At 38.3% G+C, this 25,929-nt stretch overlaps 1 protein-coding gene across 4 annotated transcripts; it reads left to right on the top strand.

Moving 5' to 3' along the window:
* Positions 1–32: 32 nt before the first annotated feature.
* Positions 33–25,018, top strand: SERAC1 (serine active site containing 1). 4 transcript variants are annotated; one of them, XM_041423678.1, is made up of 18 exons: positions 55–97; positions 2,372–2,463; positions 2,988–3,124; positions 3,833–3,869; positions 4,168–4,304; positions 4,630–4,719; positions 5,644–5,775; positions 7,305–7,426; positions 9,498–9,626; positions 10,958–11,071; positions 12,356–12,518; positions 14,654–14,804; positions 15,590–15,731; positions 16,509–16,609; positions 19,593–19,690; positions 20,228–20,410; positions 20,773–20,916; positions 22,787–25,018. In XM_041423678.1, the coding sequence occupies exons 3-18, from the start codon at positions 3,025–3,027 to the stop codon at positions 22,915–22,917; spliced, it is 1,974 nt and encodes a 657-aa protein (XP_041279612.1). In that variant the 5' UTR covers positions 55–97; positions 2,372–2,463; positions 2,988–3,024; the 3' UTR covers positions 22,918–25,018. The 4 variants fall into 4 exon arrangements, with proteins under 4 accessions (XP_041279613.1, XP_041279612.1, XP_041279614.1 ...); XM_041423679.1 differs by lacking the exon at positions 2,988–3,124 and having other exon boundaries at positions 33–97; XM_041423680.1 differs by lacking the exons at positions 55–97; positions 2,988–3,124 and adding an exon at positions 110–248.
* Positions 25,019–25,929: the final 911 nt, after the last annotated feature.

The raw sequence follows: 25,929 nt of genomic DNA, 5'->3' as shown, positions 1-25,929 counted from the left end.
CCCCGGCAGCGCCCGCGGATTGGCCGGGGCTGCCGGCGGCGCGATGGCGTCACGCGGCGCGCGAGGGCCGCCGCTGGGAGCTCGGCGCAGGCGGAAGGTGGGAGCGGCGGCTTGGGCGGGGGATGACGGGCGGCGCTGGACGGGCGGGCTGGGTCAGGGTACTGAGGACGCTGCTTCTCCCCGTTGGAAAGAGGCACAGAGCCACCCCAGCCTGGCTCCTTGTCCCTTTACGTGTTGCATCGCTTAAAGTTGGATTTGCGGTGGTGTTTTTGTCTTTTTTTCCAATGCGCCCCAGCTGCGCAGTCGCGGGGCGGGTAGGTGGGGACCGCACCCCGGTGCGGGACGGGGCTCGGGGCTGCCTGGACCAGCTGTGGAACGGTGCGAAATGGGTCCTTTTGCGTTATGTTTGTATGTGCCTAGGCACGAAAAGCTGAGCGTGAGCCGGCAGTGCGCGCTCGCAGCCCCGAGAGCAACCGGCTGGAGCGGGCGGCGCGTCCAGGGCGGCGATTGTGCCCCTCCTCCGCCCCGGTGAGGCCAAACCTGGGCTGCCCAACATCAGAAGGACACGGAGCTGCTAGAGCAAGGCTGGAGATGGGCCATGGAGTTGCTAAGAGGGCTGGAGCGCTTCCCCTGTGAAAGCAGGACGAGGAAGTTTGGGCGGCTCAGCCTAGAGATGAGAAGGTTGTGTGGAGACCCCAGGGCAACCTTCCCTGTCGGAAGGGTCCTGCAGGGAAGTCAGAGAGGGACACTTAATCAGGAACTTACAGGAGAAGGAGTAATGGGTGCAAACGAAAAGGGGAGACGTTTAGATCAGCTATTTTGAAAGAAATTCATGAGCTTGCAGGTGGTGAGACACTGCAACAGATTTCTCAGGAAGGTTGTGGATGCCCCAACCTTGGAAGTGTTCAAGGCCAGGCTGGAAAAGGCCGTGATCAACATGGTCTGGTGGGAGTTCCCCTGCCCATGGCAGAGGTGTTGGGATTAGGTGATCTTTAAGGTCCATTCCAGACCCTTAATGTTTGATGATTTGATGCTTGCCCTCGGACCTGAACAGGAGCTCCTGGCAACAGAGGAGTGATGCTCACTTCGTCCTCCTGTGCTTGCAGATGCATGTTTTAAATTTTAGTAATTGTGGCACTTGCTGTCACTGAACCACATGTTTATTTCAGACTGTGGTTAGAGAGGAGAGTAAGTGTGAGTACTGCAACTCTGTGAGTAAAGGTGGTAAGGAACTGTCATGAGATGGAGTTTGGAGGCAGGAGAGGTGTCTCTAGAGGACTGGTGATCAAAGTCTTAAGTGTTTCACAGTGTGGTGTACTCTGTTGAAGTGAAATGATAAACAATGTTGAAATGACAGAAGTCAAAAAGCAGTCTGCAGTGATTTTGACAGTGCTGGGATAATGCTGATGTTTTCCAAAAATCTCCCAAGCACAAGCAAGAGAGAAGAGAAAAATCAAAACTTTTGGGGAAATAAGAAAAGAGGGAAGACATGTTAAAAGGACACAAAAAGAGTCTCCTTGTTCAGAGGTGTTGGACACTGATGATAAAAGTGATATAAACACTTTTCTTGGTCTGCAGAGATTACCTTAAATTCAAGGAGACTATCAGGCTTCCATATTTCAACATCAGGTTTACACATGTGATATTTTATCATTTTGGCTTAATTGTGATTATAGTAACAGAGATCTAATTTGACAAGAATTCGATTTGTGTGTGAGAGATACCGGTGTGTTTTTGCATCCCTATAAACACATTAACTCAATATTTCAGTTAGTACAATTGCACCAATGCAGACACTAAAATTTCACTTAGAAGATAGGAGTTTCATGTTACTTCTGCACTGTATGCAAAAAGTGTTAGGTTTTTTTTCTTTTTTAATGTAGTAGTTCCTTAAGTCTTGTTAGTCAAAATAAAAGACTTACTTGCCAACACAATAAATGATGAACTTTTAAAAGGGGTTGGTTACTGAGTTGTATTAATGCCTGTGTCATACTGAGTAATGTCTTGATGGAGATAGGACCATATCTGGTATTTAGGGAAGAGTGACTAAGAAGTAGGAAAGGAAACCTAGACACAGAGAAGTTAATTGGAGATATGTAGTCACTAAAATCAACAGTAACATAATTGATTAAAAACTGCTTAAAACTTTTCTTATAATTGAAATTCAGCCCATTATTTAGCCCATGAATTGAGAAATTTATAGAGTTCTTTAATTGGAGTGCTTTTTATGGAGCAAAATGACACAAACATGGTTTATTGTGACCTTTGCCATCATGACCTTTGCTGTAAAAAGACAGGGAAAAAAAGCTACAGGATTTCTGCTCAATTTCAAATCAATCATTACTTTTTTTCTTTCCCCCTCAATATGCAGAATGTCAGTGGCTGCTTACTGTGTATTTTGCTACAGAAAAATAGGAACTTCTGGTCCAGCCACAAAAAAACAACTACCCTGGAATGATATCAGTAAGTACGGTTCATTATATATTGATCTGAAGTGTTAATAAAAAGGAATGACATGACACCATGCATAATCAAAAGATACTGAAGTTTTAATGCTTGAATGCTTAGTGATTAAAAGCTCCTGTTTGTCCCTGCTCTCTGCTTCTGACCTTGCTTTGCGTAGTGATATGTAATATGACCCCAGCAGATTATCTGGTACAAACACTAGATGAGGGTCTTTCCCTAACTAAATGTGATCTCCTTAAACTATCTTCAATTCCACTTGTATCTGACTTTTTTTTGTAATATCTAGAGCCATTCTTTATTCACTGTTTACATTCATAAACAGTGAATAAAGCTTGTTTCTATTCTTTCTTTTCCTTATTTACTTCAAGCTCTGGTACGTCTCTGTTTTCTTTGGTGTCTTCAGCATATAATGATAATTCTTACAATTCTGAAATTTATTTCTGGGCATTAAAGATAGGATATTTCAATTTCTGCTGTACAGGAAGCATTGCATTTTTTTCTTTCTCAAACTTCTCTGCCAGTTATTTCTTCAACATGTAGCTGCTGCCTCTTGTCTGCATGCAAAATTCTTACGGCCTCACAAAGATGGAAGCTGGTAGCAGTGGTTGTGGGGCAAATCTCCCAATTCATGCTGAGGAAAAGAAATTATTCATGATAGGTGAGATGTGTTACATTGGGTTTGCTGCTGCTGGTAATGATTAGAGTTTCTCTGTATAGAGATCCTTATATACAGATAATCAGATCAACTTTGTAGCTACAAAGTAGCTGAAATCTGGAAGGAATAATTTTGTTTAAAAGGCAAATTGTTGCAAGTAGCATGTATATTTATTATCTGTTTGCTTTATAAATTAGGTTCAATTGAATTATTTTTTTTAAATATAATTCAATTGAATCAGTATTTGCTCATGGAGACTCTGCAGGACTTTTCAAAAAAACATGCATAGTCCTATATGTAATAATGTACACTGAAGAAATAGCTGCAACATTTAAGAAAAAGTTAACTCCTTAAAATTATTTGGAGTTCCAAATCACTGCTAATGTTACAGGCAGAGAGAGTTTACTGTTGATTCTGGTAGCTGAGCAGTGCATGCAATTGAGAGGTAGCAATATTCAAAGTAAATAGCACTGGCAGGATACATGTTTTGTCATCTTGCTTAGGAGAGCAGGAAATCTGAATCAAGTAATGTTTTCTCCAGTTGTAAATTTTGGTTAATAATTTCTTGAAAGCTAGAGAACAATGGACATTTTTTTTAAAGCTTTTTCTTAATGGTTGGTATTCCTACTGTCTGATAATCACATGGTAACTGTGTTTATATTGAGGTGATACACACGACTTTGTTTGACATTTGGTTTTGATTTTTTCAAGGAAAAATTGCAAAGGTAACTGGATCACTTATACTAGGGTAAGTTGTAACTAATGAGCATATATGTAACTTGTGGATACAGTTAACATTTTAATATGTGTATCTTTCAAAAGATGAGATAATATTAGGGGACGTTAGACATGGTAGAATGAAGCACAGTTTCTGGTAGTTGAAGTTATTTCAAGTATTTTACAGCCTTTTCTCTACTTTGCTAAGTTAAAATAATCTACAGACTATTTAGTTTGTAAATTCTCTATGACTTATGCCAATGTGTTTGCTATATTTTTATTATGTTGTTTTAGTTGATATTCATATGCAGCTTTTTTTTTCTTTAAAGAGGCTTCGTATTCATTACATATGAAGTCCTGTCCTTAAATAAGTTACTGCAAATTGATACTCAAGCTCTACATCAAGAAAAACTTAAATCCTATGTATACGTACGTACAGCTTCTCTAAGTCCAAGTGAATATCAAGGTAAGATGCATAATTGTTTGAGTTCTAAAAACAGAATTCTAATAGAATACAATGTTTCTGGAAATCATCCTTATGTAACAAGTAAAGTTTATTTCCTGAAGTCTGTTACCAAGAGATGTCACCAAATTTATTTTAAGCTGCTGACTGGTTTGGGGTTTTTTTTTGAGATAGTTATTTCTATACATGGTTCTCTATATATCAAATAATTCTCTTTATACAGTGTCTATATGTATATGTGTGTGTATTTCTTTTTCCATATATCTATGAAAAGTGAGATGAGAGAACTGTCTTTCAGACTTCCAGTAATATAAAAATACTCTTGTAGGGTTTACATACAAAGCCAGAAAAGAAATCCATAAAGCAGTGAGGAGAATTCTAGAAACAGAAGCTAAAATCTTCCGGAGACCTTTTAACGGTAGGTATCTAAAGCAGGACTTTATCTATGATTTTTATTTTTTAACAGTAAAAAGTAGGGCAGTTAGGAAGTAAAACATTTTTTTCTTACAAAGTTAACACATTCTTTTGTTCTTGAAACAGTGATAGTATAGCTTACAATTTCTATATTTATATGGATTATCAGTCAGTCGTCTATTTTCTGTGTATTAAAACAATTTATTTTCTTAAAGTAAATGAAACTGATGGTTAAGAGGAGATTTGAGGGTTGTTTTTTTCCTTGTTCTAGAAGATATTTAAAAGTTAAGATACCAAGTTAATATTTGATATCATTTTTATGTAAAAAAGGTGTTTGTGGGATGAAATACTCTCAAAGTCTCATTTTAGAAAAGTATGTATGCTTTCATCAAAATGACAGTATTAACCGAAAGCAGCACAGTTTTTTGGATCTTTGGATACTTTTTCAAATAATTTTAAACAAGAATTTCCATTTGTATCAGAAACTGTGCTCCTGAGGCATGCTGTCTATTCTCATTTAACTCTCTGTTAAATGATTATAGCAATGTGCATCTCCACTGTCATCTTATGAAATTAATTCTTCAAGGTCAGAGCCTCAAGGGTTACTAATAACTTGCGCCTTCTGCTGGTAATTCTGGTTGGTAAGTGCCAGCCAGGGGTTGTGTGTGTTACGTAGATACATGAAATATCTACTTGGTGCCACTAAAATGAGACAAACTCACCATTTTAGGATCAGCATTTTACTGATGTCGTTCTGTCCTTGTTCATTGTACTAATTTAAGGTTAAAATGTTGCACTCTAAATTACTGTGAACAAGTAATACTCAAATATTAACAAACAGCGTATTTCATTACTCCACAAATAGAAACATGGCTGGTTGAAATGCTCATTAATAATAACTTGGATTTCATTTGTTTCCTGGTCAAAGAACAATTCAGTACATTTGATGGAGAAGATCATGAGTGTGCCTTATGGCTTCTCTTAAAGAAAAGTCAGTCAGAAGACAAAGCGATCCGACTGCAGGCTGTGCAAGACCTGGCAAGCAACAGTCACTGGCATGGTAATGTATGCTGATGTAGCCTAATTTGTCCCAGAAATTCCACAGAGTCTCAGTTAGCTGTTCCAAGTTTGCGGATAACATGAAGAAAAGCTAGTAGGTGCAAGAAGCATAAATATGCTCTGAAACTTGGTCTAAAATGTGGGGGAATTATTTACATTTCAAGTAGCTGTTCTTTCCCAATACCCTGACACAGTGCAAGTGTTTGCAGTGCAGGCATCTCTCTGTTTCCCCACCAGAGGATTGTAACCATTGCTGTGGCATGGAGAGCAGTTCATGCTCTTTAGTTCCTTGGATTTTCTGTTGGGATTGCTAATGCAGTTACAAGTTTTGGCAGTGATTTATTTTTTTATAAGCCTCTGTAGGAGTGAGTTTAAGGCCCTTGGTTAAGTTAATAAAAATTGGTTAGGAGCTGATAGGTAGTAATGACAAACCAGAGGTAGAGGGCTTGTATGTGCAAGCATTATCTGTAAGCCATTTTTTGTCCTAGTTATTATTAAATAAGTTCTCCCTCTTGCTCTGGCAGCAAATACCCTTGAAACCCTAAGTAAAGGGGAGGTGTGTGTATGTGTATTTGTATTTCCTCCTCTCCCCTCCATCACCAGGCTACATCAACTAGGTGACATTCCATTCTGGACTCTCATTTTGGTAAGTTAGTCAGTTGTGGCTCTCACTTTTCCAGTGCAATTCCACACTGTGGGATTTATCTTGTTTCAAATTGCCTTTTTAAAATTCTAAATAATTTCCACAGGGAATTTACACCAGCAAAGTGTGTTTGAAAATGTTTGAAAGCTAGGATGTACCAAAACTGAGCTTTGTCCTTTGTAGATGAATGCTGTTAGCAGGTGATTTCAGAGCACAAGATAACCAGTATCAGGAATTTAGTTGCCTTTTGTTATCTCTCTTTCTCTGTAGTGCTCATTGTAGTATTTGGACGTTTCACAAACACTGACTATTCTTGCCAACTGCCTCATGAGGGAAACAGGCTTTTTTTAAACCTGATGCTTCAAAACCAAGTCAAGAAAGTTTAGGACTGAAAGTATGTGCTGATTTTTCACAACTAGGACCAAAGTGTTCAGCTCCAGTGAGTTCAGTTTGCAGGTATAAATTACCTCGACCAAAGGAAAAGTGTTGCCAATCTATGACTGTGAAAAGTATCTTTTAAATGGCTTGTCAGTTTTGTTCTAGAATTGTATAACAGTAACAGGAATAGAAGGAAATTTTTGTGTTTGTGTTGATCCACTTCAAGATTTTATTTTCTTTTCCTTCAGTTTGCCACTAAATCAAACTGGCTTATAATGAACAGTTAGTGCCCAGGTGTATTTCAGCTCAGTGTAGTGCTGGTCTTGCGTCTGCAGTTTTTAACTTTTGGAATTTGTGGTTAGAAAATCAAAGGGTTTTTCTAAGTAGACTGCAGAGAGATGGTTCTTCTTTTCAAGTATATTTACAAAGTAGACCACACACTACATTTAAAACAAAATTAAGTATATAAGGGTAGTTTTAACTCTAACATTGAAATTCTTGTACAACAGATTATCAGTATGTCACAGTTGCTCAAACCTGTGATCAAAGGACTGCTATAGGTTTGGCTCGGTCCAAAGATGTTGACCTTCGCTTTTTCCTGCCTCCACCACCATTGCCAAAAATAAAAACTGTAAGTAAAGGAAGAGTAAGTATTAGATGATTCTTAGTTGCTTACTTCTTTTTTACTACTTTTGTTGTTGACTTTTGTTGGAAGTGAAGTTCTTCTAAAGGAACTGACTAGTAGTAAAATACCAAAATACAAAACTGTAATATGTGATACACTTTTGGGGTATATCTTCATTAGGGAGTAGCATGATGGAAAGAAATAAGGTTGGAAGTATTGATCAATTATTATTCTTGGACAGGTATCCACATGACATATTTACAAGCAGTGAAGTCTGAGCCAGTTACCAGTCTGACAGACACATTGCTTGTCTCTATCCAGTGGGCAATGTGAAGAAATCATCCTGGATTGCCTTGTTGGCACTGACAGAATCCTTCACACAGAGCATGCTCCTGGAGGCCTTTTGTCTCCTCAGCAGTACTGTGGTGCTCTGCTGTATGCCCACCTCTTCACTGTCAGCTTTTGGGTGCCAGCAGATCCTTATTATATAAATTTGGCCTTGCTTTTTTTTTTTTTTTTTTTTTAGTTTTAAACTTAACACATTTTAAATGTGTATTTATTATATATATTATGGTCTGAGGAGTCATGTCAGCAGCTTCTTCAATAAACAGAACTGGCATATGAAGTATAGTATTCAAGGTGTTTTGGACTGCTAATAGAATGAAGAGGGGCAGAAGGCCCTGTCAGAAAATACCTGTGTAACTTAACCAACAGAACTCTGAATATCAGCTTTGATTGAGTGTGGTATTCTCAGTCTTTGCTTTCTTGCCTTTGTAACATTATGTGATAGAGGATCTGTTCCAGTCAGTCCTTAAATACTAGGTTACACTGTTATGTGGTTATGAATATATTTTTACAGCAGTGTGATTGCTAGGTGATTGAAGCTAAGAGTTGCCAATCTGCTGCTTAGGAAGTTGAAGCAAATCATTGTGGCAACTCTACACAAGTAAGTCTCCATCTCTGATTTTATCAAAGAATTAGAATAACAGCAAATTCAATGATGGTGGGTAAATAAAATTACTTTGTTGGATCTATCAATCAATATATCAATATATGTTAAATGAATACTTACATTAGTTTTTCAGACCAAACATTAAAAGAAATGTCTTTTATTTTTTACTAATAATTTATACATTCATTTTAATGGAGCAGCACCAAAAGCACAGCATCACAAGTTGGTGGATGAGGAAGGTGATTGTCCCACTCTGCTCTGCACTGGTGTGGCCTCGCCTTGAGCACTGTGTGCAGTTTTGGGCACTACAGTATAAAAAATATATTAGACTATTAGAGAGTGTCCAAAGGAGGGCAAAGATGGTGGATGGCCTTGAGGGGAAACCACATGAGGAGTGGCTGAGGTCACTTGCCTGTTCAGCCTGGAGGAGACTGAAGGGAGACCATTGCAGTCACAACTTCCTCGTGAGGGGAAGCTGAGAGGCAGACACTGATCTCTTCACTCTGGCAACCAGTGACAGCACCTGGGGGAATGGCCTGAAGCTCTGTCAGGGGAGGTTTAGGTTGGATATCAGGAAAAGTTTTTCACCCAGAGGGTGGTTGAGCACTGGAACAGGCTCCCCAGGGAAGTGGTCATGGCCCCAGGCCTGACAGAACCCAAGCAGCTTTTGGACAATGCTCTCAGGCACATGGTGTGATTCTTGGGATGGTCTTGTGCAGGACCAGAAGGTGGACTTCTGTGATGCTTGTGGGTCACTTGCAACTCTGAGTATTTTATGATTCTATGACAATTTCTGTGTAGTTAAGGGTGAACTTCTAAGTTTCCTCTGCCAAGAGGAACTGGTTTTTATTCTGCTCTTTGGAACCATTAGAATAATATCACCAAAATATGAAATGTAAAGCTTGCTTTTTATCATTTATTTGGTGGTTTTGTAATTATCAGTTTCCAAAGTCTTTACAGATAAAACTATTAAACTGAAGTTACAGAGCACTTAAGTCTAAGGTTCATATTTTATGGCCTCATTAGTATGGCTGATTCCATTATTTCAAATATTTCTCTCTTCTGCATTTTGCTTCATGCTTTGAACAAAATAACCTAAAATCTGTTCATGCTTACTTCTCACAGGACTATCCCATAGAAGATGAACTTCGCTTGTTGTTGGTATCTTTACCTCAGACTGGTCTTGATCCATGTGTCCAGTACTTCACATCTCTTGCATTACGTGAAAGTAGCCAGACTCTTGCTGCACAAAGGGTGAGTTTCCATCTGCAGAACAGAACTGTTTGGGCTCTTTGTTCCTGCAGAGCTCAAAGATAAAAATCTTTTTCCATATTTTTATCATTGTAAGAGGAAGAGAAATACAGAACATGAGTAGAACATGAGCAAAATCTCTTGTAAATACAGTCTGTCTGCTTGAAAGCTTGTTTGTATTTCCCAGCTGTGCTAGTTGAAAGGTGTAGTTAAAGATTATATCTTACAAGCCTTCCCATTAAGCAGACATTGCAACACTGTCCAAAATATTCTTTCCCCTTGTAGTGCTCATAAAATGATTTTTCACATTTCATCTTACTGTTGTTTGAATGTTCTTTTACTGATGAGATTATTAAATCTCACTTAAGTCTCTAGTAAAATGGCAGGTTGTTAGCACACCTTAAATAGTAAACTCTGTTACATCACATGGAAGTGCCTCTTTGAAATAGGTCCCTGTTACTAAACCAGAATTGCAGTAGTCTGTGGTCTTTTTGGACCTGGATCTAGGAATCCTCCAACTGTGTCTGTGCAACAACTTCTTAAGTGGCTTTAGGAATGTCATTTAAAGTGCCATTATTGTTTAAAAATAATATTTATGTCAGTTTCATCCACTCTGTCTTGTGAATTTAAAAGTTCTGACTTCCTTAATCAGTGATTGTTATGTTTTATAAGATGCAATAACAAAAATGAATGTCATTTTAATAACAATGCTTGTCAGTCTTGGTTTAGAGTTTCCAGAGTGCAATAACTCTTTATTTTCTATGACAGAGTTATGTGTGCTATTTTTACACTATCACTCCTTTACTGTTTTCACAGCCAGAGCTCGTGCTACAAAGGGAGCTTTGGTAAGACATCACACTTGGAAGTATTTTGATTTTTATCAAGGTTATGTTGGTCTTTCTGCTGCGTGATTGAGAAACTGGTCTTCTGAGGCTGAGCCACATATTGAAGACCTTTCTTCCTCCTCTTCTAAGTTTTGCAAGTCTAGAGTTATGCTGATTCTTGCTTTTTTATGCTTAAGCAAATGATCTTAAAAGATGACATTCATTAACAAAACGAAAATACTAGGTTTTTCCCCCTTTATTGTATGTTGTGAAGTTAATAGACTAAGGAAACTACACACTGAAAATCTAGTTAATATTTCCAGTTAAAAATAGTAAATACTTTTATGATGTACTGTTGTGTAATTTGTACATTTTGAGAAGTGCATGCATGCTGTGCACTCTTTAAAGCAATTTCTGTAGATCATTACACACTTAACATTCTAGATTAGGAATTCTTTTTTATGTAGCCATTTGAAATGTGTTACTATTTTTATGTTTTTTTCATTTCAGGGAGGCTTATGGTGTTTTGGAGGAAATGGACTTCCATATTGCGAGACATTGGGTAAAATCCCTTCAGAGACAGTGGAACTCTTTTGCTTGCAGGCTTTAGTACAGCATTCTAAGGTAATTTGTCTTTAAACTGTAACTGAAAAGCTACATTTATGGACATTCCTCTCTAATGCACTCTCATGTATTGGGAAGGAGTTGCCATTTCCTTGTCTGCTACCCCGTTCTCCTTCTGTAAGAATGTTTAAACAAATGAGATGGGTGTGAAATGAACGCATTCCTGTAACAAATTAGTTTTTTTTCTCGTGAGGAAGTGCGTGTAAGTTCTGTTGTTTCTAATTCACCCTTACAAATTCCCCTGTACTGTGCCTGTATGTATCTTTGAAGAGGTAAAAGGGTGGCTCTGAGGATGTAATGCCAGGTTTTCACAAAGAAAAATAATGTCATGAATTCACTCTAATCAGAAACCAGAACAGAATGCAAACCTTACCCATACACAAAGGTATTCTTTGGGCAGAATATTGCACAGCAAGCAGCTAATACAGTGGCCTTCCCAGCACCAGTTGCTTTTTGTAGACACAGATGAGGAGTATGGAAGACATTTTATGATGATGTTGCTTCTTGTTTCCTATTGCTACGTTCTTCTGTGTACATTTAATTGTTCAGAAGCCTAGAACTCTGAAAAACAGAGTGTTGAGAACATCAAATGGTTACTGATAGTTGGGATGGATGAAGTGCAGCTTCCTGGTATTCTTTTCACATCTTCCATATACATAGAAATTCTGATTTTGTCTGGAATTTGTTATATTCTAGATTTTCAGTTTAAGCAAGTTGTGACTGTACTCATTCCAAATGCCTGTTGAAAGCCACAGGCTTGAGGATATCAGCAGTTCCAAAGCTACCCTGCATATTCATCTGGACTATATTGTTTCTCTTAGGATCAGTAATGATAGCAGTACTGTTTGGAATGTAAAACATCTTTTTCGTTTTGAAGAGAAGGAATTATAATGATTGCATTTTGGGTGATGGACATGTGGCTGTGGTTGAGATAGTGCTTTGGCAAATACAGACAATTGACCTGTTCAGACTCTCAAAACTGAGTTGAAATTTGATTGCCAAGTGGAGACCATTTCATCCCTCTCAGACATGAGGAAGGGTAGAGAGGTGGTACTTGGAGATTTTCAAGTTGTCAATTCATAGGAATTATGCATTTTGCATATTAAAACATCTATTTCCTCTTCAAATATAGCATAATAAATTCTAGATTAATATAATTTCCATGCAACAAGGGCTGTGTTATACCTGCTTCTTAAAACTTCCTAATTTATTAATTAACAAGCATCTAAAAAACCTTTTGCAGAACATCTATTTATTGTCACTGTATTTACTTTGTAATGACAGATTTCTTCTCACTGTGATAAAATTGAAGCTAAAGGAGGCCTCCAGCTACTGCAGAGGATATACCAGCTACGTAAAGATTCAGCCAAGATACAGAGGAACATAATCCGCATTATTGGGAACATGGCTTTGGATGAACGTCTTCACTCATCCATAGTACGTGCAGGTAAAAGGAAAGCTGTCTCAGTGGTAGATTTCTATTCTAGAAAATGTCAATATGCAGTTTTATAAATCCAAGCTGATGTCTGATATCAAATACAGTGTGCATTTGTACACAGAGGAGAAGTAGCAAAGGCACAGGAAAAGATGGTGAGGGTGATTAAAAATTTGCAGTGGCTGTGATATGAAGCACAAATAACTAGACTGAGACACTTAGCATGGAAAAAGCAACTGAAAGAGAATATGATGGAGATTTATAAAATTCTTTTCACTGGTAAAGAGGGAATGGTCATCTGCTGTTTGTTGTAATGCCAGACCAAAGGTTCTTGCACATTAATTATAAAGAGACAGAACAAATAAATAGTATTTTCCATATATTGCATGACCAAAATAAAACTTGGCTACAAAACATTACGGTAGTTGAAGACTCACAAAGCTTGAAAGAATGATGAGACACATTCATGAAATGAAAAATCCATAAAGTTCTACAAATGGAAACAAAGTTGACTGCAGAAGATCTGACAGTATAGACTAGAATCAGAGCTGTATAATTGTCCTTTTATTGCTCTATTCTTATATTGGTCTGCAGCTTCCCTACTGCTCACTTCTAAAGAAAGGCAACTGGACATAAAGGCCTTTGTCCTGGACTCTTGCACCGTTCTTAAATTCTTATGATTGTTGAAACCATACATATAGAAGAGATTGATTCACTGTCTAAAATTCCTTTTGTACTGAGAGCTCTGTCCCAGGGAGCTCAAACTGTTTCAAACTCCAGAGATGAGCAGTCAGATACTGCTAGTCCAGAGTTGATAAAGCTTCTCTTTTATTGCTGGATGATGCATAAGAGGAAAGAACCTCTAAGGCTCTTGCTCTTGCAAAAACTGCTGGCATGGGAAGAAGAAAAATGTGTAGTGCATTACTGTGATGGGGTGTCTGGGGGCAGAACACTTATTTTTTATTCTGAACAGTTATTTTTGACTCTTCATCTTGACTCATTTAAGAGAAGTGCAAAACCAGAGACCAAGTTAGTTTTAGTCAGAATGTCTTGGCAGTCCGCCATTGTGTTTGGAGAACTGAAAGTAGACTTTAGATAGTATTCTTCTTAAGTACAACTTTCATAGTGGTCAGCAGAAATTCTGCTTAGAAACATAATTTAAATACATTATTCTTAAATAAAGATTACAGTCCTCAAAGGTCCTAGTAGTTTTGTTAGTTTAAGGCAAAACTCAAATGTCAATTTGCTCTTTTCCTCGGTCTACAGTAAATGATTTTGAATTAGCAGCTTCCTGACTATACTAGTAGCAAGATAATGTACATGGTTTTGAAACAATGCTCACGAAGTAAATTCCCAGGTTTTATTTATGGACTTGTAATGTAACTGTGATTTATAGGCTGTTTTTGCTAGCAACAAGATTTATCAGGATTTTGAAGAAACGTGTGCATATACACATAAAAGATATTCCTTCACATTTCTCAGCAGTCTATGAAAGTTCCCATCCATGTTTGAGAAAATTTTACACCTCAGTTAGAGTATCATAGTGTTTGTAAGTCATAGTATCTTTGACTTAAATTTTTATTGATGATTGTATCCAATTTAATTGTCTTATATTTCTAATGTGTAAACAGTATACAAATTTTAGAATAGAAAAGATATTTTAATCACATAGTTTTTCTTATGCTAGATTTTAAAATTAGAAGTTATTGTACTTTCACAGCAAGCATCAATTTTTTTGCCTGCCATTGCTCCTGTAGGTTGTTTTCTCTGCCTTTCTTATGCTTTAAGCTTCATTGTCTACATCTTCCTGGCATTTTACCTGCAAAAAGAGATTTGAGATCTGTCCTTGCTACAGCTGTACTGACTTGCTAATACACTTTCTTTTTCTTCTGAGAAGGATTTCTTCTTCAGATCATAAAATAAAGGGTAGTAAAATATATCTTAATTTTTGAATTTAGGAGATTCCACTTACTTAGCCTTGACTTTCCTGAGATAAAGAGTAGATTGAAATAATTTATTTTGACGTTGCCGTTCTTAAGTTTTAACATCTATTTTCAGATGTATGGTTTGATGGTTGGTGTTTCTGAATTCTGTTGTTCAGATGATACTTCTATTAGTTGACCTGCCTCTTCCTTTTCTCAATGTAGGTTGGGTTTCTGTACTTGCTGAAGTAATGAAATCCCCACACATCATTCAGTCTTCTCATGCATCCAGAGCTTTGGCTAATCTAGACAGGGACATGGTGAAAGAAAAATATCCAGATGGTGTTTATGTCTTGCATCCACAATATCGTAGCAGGTAAAGTAGAAGGAGTCATTGTACATGCTGGAGTTACTTGTTCTGTTCTGTTACAAAACTTGGGAAGAGCTGGCATCAGAGTGCTGCTGTACTGATGTTACCTCGCCTCTCCTGTTCTTTGGTGGGTTGAAAGGACTGAATTTAGATTCTCAAGTAGAAGAACAGTAAAAGTGGTTGGAGCAGTCCCTAGGTGTGGACAGAGTATTACTGTAATGTCTGGAAAATCCGAACACCAAACATGAAATTAATTACTGCTTTGTGTGGGTTGCAACTGTTTAACCTTTGCACTTTGACTTGGGATACAGTGCCTTGTAGTTATTCTACTGGCAACCGCACATGTTGGCCTAAGATGCAGTAAATTTGCATCCTCAGTAATAGTGATGGTGTGTCTGGGACTAAAGCAATCTCCAGCATGGGTGTCAGTAGCAACTATTCCCTGGGTCATTGGTGTACTCTGGTTACAGTGAAGATCTAATGTGATGATAAGGCTGGAGCTACGAAGCCACAGGAACAGTAGCTGGCAGGAAAGGTGTTTTTCATTATAGAAAATTATGATTTGTGAGGTGTGTACTTTCCATACCTCATTTTATATCTTTCTTCTGTGTGCTTTCCTAGTTTTTGTTTTTATCCGAGTATGCTCTTTGAAATATCATGAAATGTTGTCCATAAGGTAAGAAGTCACATGTAATGTTAGAAAAAGCATTTTGGCATCCCTTAGGTTAAAAGTTCCAATTTGTTGAAAGAACACATACCACATATCTCAAAATTTCCTTTTGGTTGATCAGCCAGCCTGTCAGAGCAGACATCCTTTTCGTTCATGGTCTTTTGGGAGCAGCGTTTAAAACCTGGCGACAGCAGGACATTGACCGGTGTTTGGATAGAAAGGCCTCAGAAGGGGAAGAGGACTATACTCAGTGCTGGCCAAAGGTAAAGGACAGTAACATTTTCACATGTGGCTGCTGTTTGCTCATTCATTAGAGCTGTCCCGAGCATCTAGGAGGACACTGTCTGGCAGATGTCTTTTTAATTCAATTACTTGTAGTTCGTTATACAAGTGGCAGTTTCAAGTTCCTGATGATAAATTTTTGTTAATGACTTGTTTGTTGTTCTTGCAAGGAAAAATCCCTGCCAAGTTTTATGTTCTCAACATCATTCACATGCTAGTGAAAGAGGAAGCAATGGCTGCTTTCCTTATGCTCTTTCTTCTTTTTTTTCTTTTTTTAATGGAACGTTATTGCTGAGGAAGATTTATAGAATAACATTTGAAATTAAGTTCCCTTTCTTACCTAGGTGTCTGAGTACCTTACTTTGTGCAGATTGTTATTTAAGTATTGTTGGTCAATAAGTAATTACTGCTCCAAGCAAACTCACACTGGTATAGCCACTAAAAGTGTCTCTGAAATTTGAACTGATCAGTCCTGTTGGTAATCTTAGTAACTCGTTGCAGCCAGGAGAGGGAGCCAAGAATGCACGAGTTAGAGATGAATCTTTGTTCTTTGCCTGCTTTGTGGCTCAGAAACATCTAGAGTTCACCAGCATGTGATAAAAGAATGATAATCCAGGTGTAACATATATTTGGAGATTAACTGAAGAGCAAAAGTATTTCTTGATATTGTCCCCATAGTAGCATCTTTTCTCCATTGCTTTCAAGAGTTTAAGTATATCGATTATAAGCTCCTTTGGTTTTGCTTTTCTTTAATTTAGACATGGCTTGCTTCAGACTGTCCTTCCCTTAGAATCATATCTGTGGAGTATGACACCCATTTGAGTGACTGGAAAGCAAAATGTCCTGTTGAGGCTCAAAGGTAAGAAATGCAGCACCTGCAGTTTGGAGGAGAGGGCAGGACACAGACCTATAAAGCTGATCCTTAGGATTACCTACTGTGAAAGAGTCAATTTAACGTTTCCTGATGCTTTGAAAAATCTAATCAGGAAAAATATTAAGTATAGTCATGGTATGCTGAAGTTTTTAGCCTCATGGATAGCTACATGTGGCAATTTCATTAATTCTTACAGTCTATTTTGCTTCATGTTAAGGGAGACACTAAATGATGCTATTAGTTATGAAATTACAACTTTGTCTTAAGGGGTTTCTTTTTTAAATGACACAATAATGCTTCATAAGCACAGTAAAAAAATCACTGTACTGTGACTTTATACACCTGGTAAAATGAAGCATATATTTTCATAGAATCATCTAGGCTGGAAAAGACCCTTTAGATTATCAAGTACAATCATTAACCCAGCACTGCCAAGGCCACCATGAAACAATGTTCCTAAGTGCCACATCCACATGCCTTTTAAAAGCTTCAAGGAATGGGGACTCAACCACTTCCTGGGAAGACTGTTTCAGAGCATCACAACCCTTTTGATGAAGAAATTTTTCCTGATATCCAACCTAAACCTTCCCTGTTATCTCTTGTCCCTGTCACTGGTTCCCTGGGAGAAGAGGCCAGCTCCCACCCAGCTACACCCTCCTTTCAGGTGGTTGTAGAGAGTGATAAGGTCTTCCCTGGGCATCCTTTGCTCTAGGCTAATCAATTCAGCCTCAGTTCCCTCAGCCTCTCCTCACAGGACTTGTGCTCCAGACCCTTTACTGGCTCCATTGCCCTTCTCTGGAGCTGATGCAGAGCCTCAATGTCTTTGTTGTAGTGAGAGGCCCAAAACTGAACACAGGACTTGACGTACTGCCTCACCAATCCCTTCCCTAGTCCTGCTGGCCACACTATTTCTGGTGCAAACATTCTGTTATTAAAAGAATGTTACTTTGATGATTAAATACAATAACTGTATCTGATTCAATTAGAGTGTAATTGCCCTTGCCAGAGGAATGCTGTTTTTACTGACCTTGAACAGGGTAGGTCAGAGGAAGATGCTGCCACCAAACGTGTTGAAAAATAAGAACACTTTGAGCCTGTAAAGGTTTTTTGTCTTGAATAGAATTTGGTTATTAGGTTCAGTGATCTTTAAATCAGAATCCTTCAAACATTTTTGCAGATATTTCAGCATGTAACTGGTACTGCAAATTCAACTTGTGTACTGCAGCAGGGGCATGTGCATGGCTGCTTACAGGTTAAGAATCTGAAAATTAATAGTGGTTTTTGTGCAGGGAAGAAAAAAAATTCAACAGGTATAATAGACTGGGAACTTGGTACTTGTTCATTCCCTCCTCTCTCTGGCTATATGAAAGATCAATGCAATTATTGCATTGAGGAAAACATGTAAGCAGGGAGAAAATGAGGAACACATGACTGATAATGTGCCTATTTGAAATTAGGCAGAAAAATTACAGTAAGGAGCATGTAGGTGGTTACCTGTGCAGGTCCAAGAAGATTGGAATTGGCTTTAAATTGCAGCAGGGGAAGTTTAGATTGGGTATTAGGAAGAAATTCTTCACTAAAAGCATCGTCAAGCCCTGGAAGAGATTGCCCAGGGAAGGGTTGAGTCCTGATCCTTGAAGATAATATAAAGACGGGCAGATAAGGCTCTTAGGGACATGGGTTTGTGGTGGAGTTGGCTGTCCACCTTGGGCTAGCAGTTGGACTCCATGATCTTACAGGTCTTTTAAACGTAAATGATTCTATAATTCTAAGAAAACTCTTCTTGTGTCTGTCCGGAGTAAGCATGTTAAAAGAAATAAACATAGATTTCCTTTTTCTTTCCCAAAGGTAACATCTTTTTCATTATAAAATGGAAAATTACATTACCAGCTATTTATGGTCACCCAACCATAATATTTGATAATTTTATAATTTTATATGGTTAAATAATAAATGAAAGATATTGAAGATATTTTTAACTAGCAGGAACAATGAGGTCGCAGTAGAAAAACAACCTCAGGTTTGCTCTTAAATGTATGGTCTCATTCACTGTTTCAAAAGTGAATTTTTATGTCTCTGCTAGCCTAGAGCATACTGCTCATCTGAAAAGACACATTTGATTATTCTTTTCATATGTGTTATAAAGCAATTTCTAGTGGGAATGCTGAGACCAATAGAGATGAGGTGAATTATTTTGCACAGTGGTTGCCCCCATATCCTGATGTTTTCATTACCCAAGGGCCTTCTGTGTTTGATTCTTGTTACACTGCAAAGAGCAAAGTGCAAGTGTTGCACTTTCAAGCTTGGATTGGGCATTGGCATTGGTTTTGTTTTGGTTCTGCTGCAGATTCATTTTCAAACTTTAATGTGTAGGTTATCCTTTCCAGAGCTCTGTCTTCTTGTTTATAAAATGGAGATGATTATGCTTTCATACTATTCCAGTAGAAAGCATTTGGAGATTGTCTGGCAAGTGTAACTGACACTAGTTGTGATTTTTTAAATGTATTGGTTGATCATGCACTTAGTTTTTAAATTTCTGTGCATTGCTCCACATGTTGAGCATTGTTTAGCAAAGTGTATGAGGTTTGTTCATGTTGCAGGGTGTAAAGTTCATTATGTGTTGATGTTGCTTTCATAGAATAACAACTGTTTTGCTACAATGTGTAAGTGAAACTATTTAAAAGTCCATAAAACAGCTTGTCAAGAAAACAAATGTTTGCTGAGCGAAGTTATAGTAAGACTTTCTAGCAAGAGCAAGAAACTGAATTTAGCTCAATTCCCGTTGTCCTTGTGAAGCGATCCTTACAAAAGTTCTTGGCTTTTTTCAATGTAGAAACAGTAATTAAATAATTAATATTTGTTTACCTAATTCACTTTCCTAATGTGCAGCACTAAAATTTGTTGTGTTTCAACATTGCCTTTTAACCTGTCATGCTCCATTATGCCTGTGTTTGTTTTTTCTTTGCAGGGAATCTATTGCTTTCAGGAGCAGTGAGCTGCTTGACAAGCTCAAAGCTGCTGGGATTGGAGACCGACCTCTGGTGTGGGTATCCCATAGCATGGGTGGTAAGCATGTTGCCTGCTTGATATAAAGCATTTATTTGCATTAAAGATTTCAGAACAAGCCATTAACCAAATTGAGGTAGAAATGCAATTATTCAGAATGGTTTATTAAAAAAATTGGCAAAGACCTAAAAATGAAAAACAGATGTCTACTTTCTTAATGCACTATAATTAATAGCATATACATTTTGAAAGGATTTTGCTGTTTGTTCTTACTGTGTTGATTTAAAAACTCAACGAGTTGAAATTCATGTAAATGAAAATCCAGAGGCAAAATTTTCTCCATGATCAGGCATATAGTAAATGTCATTAGCAACACATAAAACAAATCAAAATTGGATTTGCATAATTCATTGACATTTTATATTGATGCCTCCTCAAGCGTGGTTTGGGTTTTTTTCAAGTTAATCTTACATATTTGACAATCTAAGGACTAATCAACCAAGGCAAGAATATGGTTAGTTGTTTCATGGTTAATATAGCATGGTCATTATTTCCCAGTGATTTAAATCCCTACATTAATTCAGCTTCTGTTGCCAGGTCTTCTAGTCAAAAAGATGCTGGTGGATGCTTCCAAGAATCCAGAAATGGATAAAATTGTAAACAACACCAGAGGAATCGTATTTTATAGCGTACCTCACCATGGTTCCCAGCTGGCTGAATATTCTATAAATGCCAGATATCTCCTCTTCCCCTCTGTGGAGGTTAAAGAGCTCAGCAAGGGTAGGTTCACTTTGCTACCATCTAGCAATAGGAACTCTGCTAATCTCTTCTTGGTGCTTTGGGTTTTTTCACTGTGCTGTCAGAGAAAGCTGGGGAAAAACAACAGGCTTACTTTTTATGTTTTGGGTTGTGTGTTGAATTATTGCAAGTAATTCCAAGTAGCTGTTTCATTTGGTTGCAGAGGTGAGGGGGAATGGGGGAGTAAGAAGAAATTGTTGCATATGCTAGTTGGGAAAAGGGATTATAAACAAAATGCTGCACCTTTTACTGTCACAGTAATAAAAACATCTCTAGCAATGTAGTCTTGCCAGAAGAGTGCTATAACCTCATAACGCTGCAAAAATTGTGTTGCTCTTCCTCAGATTCTCCTGCCCTTAAAGAGCTGAACGATGACTTCTTGTCTTTTGCCAAAGACAAGAAATTTTCAGTGCTGAGTTTTGCAGAAACCCTACCAACACACATAGGCAGCATGATAAAACTGCATGTTGTACCTGTGGAGTCAGCAGGTAAGTGAGGAAATAGCCATTTAATTTATTTGATTTGGTACATATTGATGTAAGCATCTATAACAAGAAAAGGTGATAAATATTATGGTAAAAACCCTAGAAAAATAAGTCCATTACAGTGTGGGGTTTTTTGTGAGCCTCCCTGATGAGATCAGAAGCAGCTGCATTTAGATCTTAGAATAGCAGTTGTTTGTTTTGATTTTTTTGAAATCAGAATAAATTCAGAATAAATTCTGAAATCAGAATTTGTTAAAAAAGCAGGGTAGACCCTGGTCTGATGTTGGAGTCCTTTCCTTTGGAATTATGACTAGTTGTGTTTTATCTTTGTATAGGTAGGCTGCATAGTGTTTCAGGTGCTTCTGCACATTCCAGCTATTTTCTCCTTTAAAAAACTAAGAAAATTCATCAACTGCTAATGGAAGGAAAAAGTCACAAAGCTGGTTTTCAGTGTTAAGAATCCTTTACCTTCCACATCTCGTGAACTCCAGCTATAGAGTTTGCCTCCTGAAGAGTTTCCTCCGTCTTTTTGTCTTTTTTAGGAGAAGGGGAAAACATACATTTTGTTTCCCTTCCTTTTATTTATATATGCTCAACTTAGAAAACTGATTTAAGCCTTATATTTTCAGTCTTTATTTTGCACTGCCCAAGGTATCTGTAAAGCCAGAAAACGCTGCTTTGGTAGGTTTTAGATCAGACTTTCCACCAGCTAAATCCACTAGCTTGAGTGCAAGGTTAGATACTCTGAAAAAGGTGGATTATACATCCCTGTTTATCTGAGTCACTATTTAGCAGTCTTTTGCAGCATATCCTCTTGAGCAGCAATGTTTTGCAAAAATGTTGCTGATGCAATTTTATTGTCAAGGACTGAAAAACTGGACCTTTTCTTTATTATTTAACAAAATAAGGTTAAAAAGAGAGCTGAATAACAGAACCCAAGTGAGTAGTTCACACTTGCAATTTTGTAGCATGTCTCCTCTTCTGGGGATGACGCCTAGAGCAGCACATGAGTGCTCTTGAAAACCTTTAGAGGGCACATGGCAGGTCTGTAGCAGGCCCTCTGTTCAAAAGACAGGCTGATGAACAACTCCCTGTTTCTTGCATGTCTGCTTGGGCACATGAAAGCAGAGCTTCATCCTGCTCTAGTGTAATTTTTCATGGCTTGAGGTACAGAAGTCAAGGCAAAATGGAGGGTTTCTCTTGCTGATGAATGAATAGACAATAAACTGGAAAGTGGCAATCACCGCATCCTAACTGCAAAGTTAGTAGTGATGGCTGTCAAGAAAGAGTAACTGCTGTAGTGTGCCCAAAATCAGTAGCTGAAAATGAAATATTTGTATTCTACAATTATGCAACATAAATATTTCATTTATATGGAAATGTGCGTAGTGATTCACAGCATGTTTCAGGTTCATTGTAGTCCAAATTGTAATGTCCATGTCAAAGTATTTGTGTGAGGGGTATGGGCAATTAGTGGTGATCAGATTCAAGTTACCATGCATTAAACTACATCCCTGATCATATCAGTGCTTAAACCTCAGTCAGGGCTGTGCTGTCAGTAAATGAAGCTTTGTTTCAGCAAAGTTGTCTGTATGGAGAAATGTACACTTGTGTATTTCAAACAAAGACAGTAGAACTCTGACCTGATGGTGTTGTGTGCCAGTGTGGGTTTTGTGGCAGCACAGAGCTCTATCAGGCCATAACTGTGTGTACTGATGCTTTTAGCACATGAAAAAATAATGATGAACAAAGAGTTTTACTGAAGATAGGAGAAGTTGTTCTTGAGAGAGAAATTGCTAATGCAAGATCTTCTTTTCAGTCTAGGTTGTCTTATGAACTCTGGTATGAACTTTTTTTTTTTTCCCTTGTCCAGAAATAGGAATTGGAGACCTTATTCCAGTGGATGTTAATCATCTAAATATTTGCAAGCCAAAGAAGAAGGATGCTTTCCTGTATCAACGTACACTGAAGTTCATTCAGGATGTTTTAGCCCAAGAACTGTGAGGTTGAGGTTTTGCCATCCATTCCTGCTTGTGTCCTGTGTTTGGTGTAACACAGAAACTTCTAACATTTGTTAGGGGATCTGTAGAATCACAAGGGTGCTGTGTCAATAGTATCTGCTGCTGAATAATTTCCTGTACATCTTGAACTTTAGACGCCTGTCCAATTACTTTCTCAAAATACATTCAAAACAAATACAAACTTGGCAAAAAAAAGCGTGTGCCCAGGGTATCTTCTTTTAGCAAAAGAAACCCCAAGCTTGCTTTGAAAGCAGGTAAATATGCACCTGGGATAAAGCCTTATAGACAGGATTAGAAACAAATGAGGTGGTTATTTGTTGTGCAAAGGGCAGAAGCAGCATGTGGCTGCTGCAAAGTTTTGGTTTAATGTCCTAGGGTAGCCTGACTGGAGCCTGAAAAATCCGTATTCAAGAGAATGAAGGTAGCATTTTGGCATAGTGACCCATTTTTAGGAGGTTTTGTCATTTGCCTTTTAACACATCACCCAGATTGGTCAGCAGACACAGCATCTGTTTTTCTGCATGAGAAAGAGGCAAGTTGGTAGCTTGCCTTGCTTAGAAAATTGTGGTTGTTTTAGTCTGTTTCTATTAATGAAAACAAAAGAAAAGAAATATTCATCTTCTTGCACATTTCCCTCTTAAATCTTAGCAACTTGTGAGACTGCTTTCCTTAGGATAGTGTGTATCTGGTCAGACAGGGCAGTTCTGTGCTTGTTCACATTGAAGATGTGTTTGATGAGCTCAGCTCTTCTGCTTTGCTCTTGGGACACCCCAAGAAGTTGGCACATTCAAATTCCTGGCTCATGTTACTCATACAGAAAGTGTTCTGTAGCTGACTTAAAGAAGAGCATTGAAAATGCTCAGGTGAAGCACAACAGATGTAGGCCCTGAAAAGAAAGCTAATGCTTAGAGTTTGGAGCTGAGGTAGAAAAAAGTAAAGCAGGAAGAAAATCAGGTGATTGTAAGGCCTCGCTGGAAACTACCACAAATGTTTTGGTTTTCTGGGTCCCAAATATATCTGCTGGTGTAAATACAGAGAAAACCAGCAGTGTCTTATTTGAGTTTATGTTTATGTTTAGGATACCCTAACAGTACTGAGAAATCAGTATTTTTAGATTAAAAAATGGCAGTGCACAGTCACTTTTTTGAAGTCTTAGATAATTTGCACTGTGGATAGAAGAAGCCTCATGTTATTGTGGTCTCTTTACTCCCTTTCTTTACACCTGCATCCCTCTCTAAACAAACATGGGCTGTGTAAAGCTGTAATGCCTTTGCTGACCATTTGTTAAATAAGTTCTGTATTGATGACAGGCTTGAGGTGTCTCCTCAGGTCACTCCTGTGAGATGGATCCAGAATTGGTGTCCTTCAAATGGTGGCTGTGAGAGCTGCCAAGGAGGTGGGATGCTCCTTGCAGTTCTGCATGGGCTTGGTGCTGTGGGCACTGCAGTCCTGCCAGGTCCTGAGAGCAGCCCAGGAGGACACTGCAGCTCAAAATACACTTCTGGAAATTGAGGGAACTGCAAAGGAAAATTCACAAGAGCAGTACAGAGACTGTACAGCACTACACTGGCAAAAAGAGCATTTCGCCCCCCAGCTGAGATGTAGGTGAGAACACTGCATGGCAGTATTTCGTACAGAAAATGTAACAGAAGTGTCTTAATTTCTGAAGAGGTTTATATTTTTTACACTGTGGTTTAGACTTCAGAGTGTAAATATATTAGTACACTTTGTATTCACAGAATAGAGTATGTGGAATTCATGGTGAATAGACAAGACTTCTAATAACTGAATGCTTGTTTCATGTGACAAATCTATTGGTTTTAATAGACTCCTTTGGCTTACACAGATTCAGATCAGTGACATTAAACATTAATCTTAGTAAATGCATCTGTGTTTTGTAACTGGAATTCTTAAGGCAATATTTTCCTTTTTGTAACTGTATTTATATATGTGTAACTTCTAAAACTAATATTTGGTGGGGGGTCGTTGGGTTTGGGTTTTATTTTTTTGGAATATAGTAATAAAATGTGATTTAAAATATGCCTTGAATATGTCACAAAGTGTATTAAAGGTTAATGATCTGTCAGCTGAATACTCTGGACCATGTTCTTTTTTGTTAAAGATCTGCATATTTTTTAGTGATTGTCTTGTGCTGGGAGAATGTAGCATTACCCTTCTCTTTGGCAAGAGGCACAGTGCTGGGGGGTGGCTGGTCAGGAATGTTTTGCCAAACTGAGCAGTTTGTCAGTTGTGCTTTTGGATTTTGCAGCAGGGTACAGACATCAGTTTGAGGGCCAGCAGCTCTGAGGCCTAGCACTCATGTCTGCTTCCCATCAGGAATTGGATGCTTTTATGCTTCCTGGTGTCACATTAATTGAGAGTACTGTCTTTCTGTAAATTCTCAGGTCTCAAAGTACTCTTTTCATCCCATCCAGTGGCTCAGCTGCAGGTGTGGCAGGCAGGTTGTGTGTGAGTTGTCTGAGGAGATGATGTTTCATCTGCATTGTGGCATCCAAGAGGAAATAGTGAGGTGGGAATGGAGGGCTAGAAGGGGTTGGTCAGTCCTCTTGCCCTTGTCCAGCAGTCTGGTGTAACTGTGTTGGTGTTTCTAGCAGCAACAGCCACCAAGTATTCAATTGCTGTGATTACAGTGCTGTGAACTGGCTTTTGCTGTGATTTGTGCTTCCTGGTGCCAGCCCGAGTAGCTGGCTGGAAATGAGAAATTTTCCATCTGGTGAAAATGCCAATTCTGGATGAAAAGGGAAAGGCAAAAATTATTTTGTCAGAGTGAAAATCTTAACCCATGTTTTGGTTCTCTTTGTTTGTCTCAATGGTAACCCCCCTAAAAAAAGCTAATTCAGGAAATTGAGGGAACTGCAAAGGAAAATTCACAAGAGCAGTACAGAGACTGTACCAAGGAGAGCCACTTGCCCACCCCAAACATGAATGCAGCAGGGCCACCAGGGTGCCTGCTGCAACTTGAAGCTGCAGACCT

This window comes from Onychostruthus taczanowskii, unplaced genomic scaffold, assembly GCF_017590055.1.
Source record: "Onychostruthus taczanowskii isolate IOZ18803 unplaced genomic scaffold, ASM1759005v1 scaffold8, whole genome shotgun sequence".
In the NCBI taxonomy this organism is placed as follows: Eukaryota; Metazoa; Chordata; class Aves; order Passeriformes; family Passeridae; genus Onychostruthus; species Onychostruthus taczanowskii.
The sequence above is the reverse complement of the archived record's forward strand: the minus strand, read 5'-3'. Positions and strand labels throughout refer to the sequence as shown.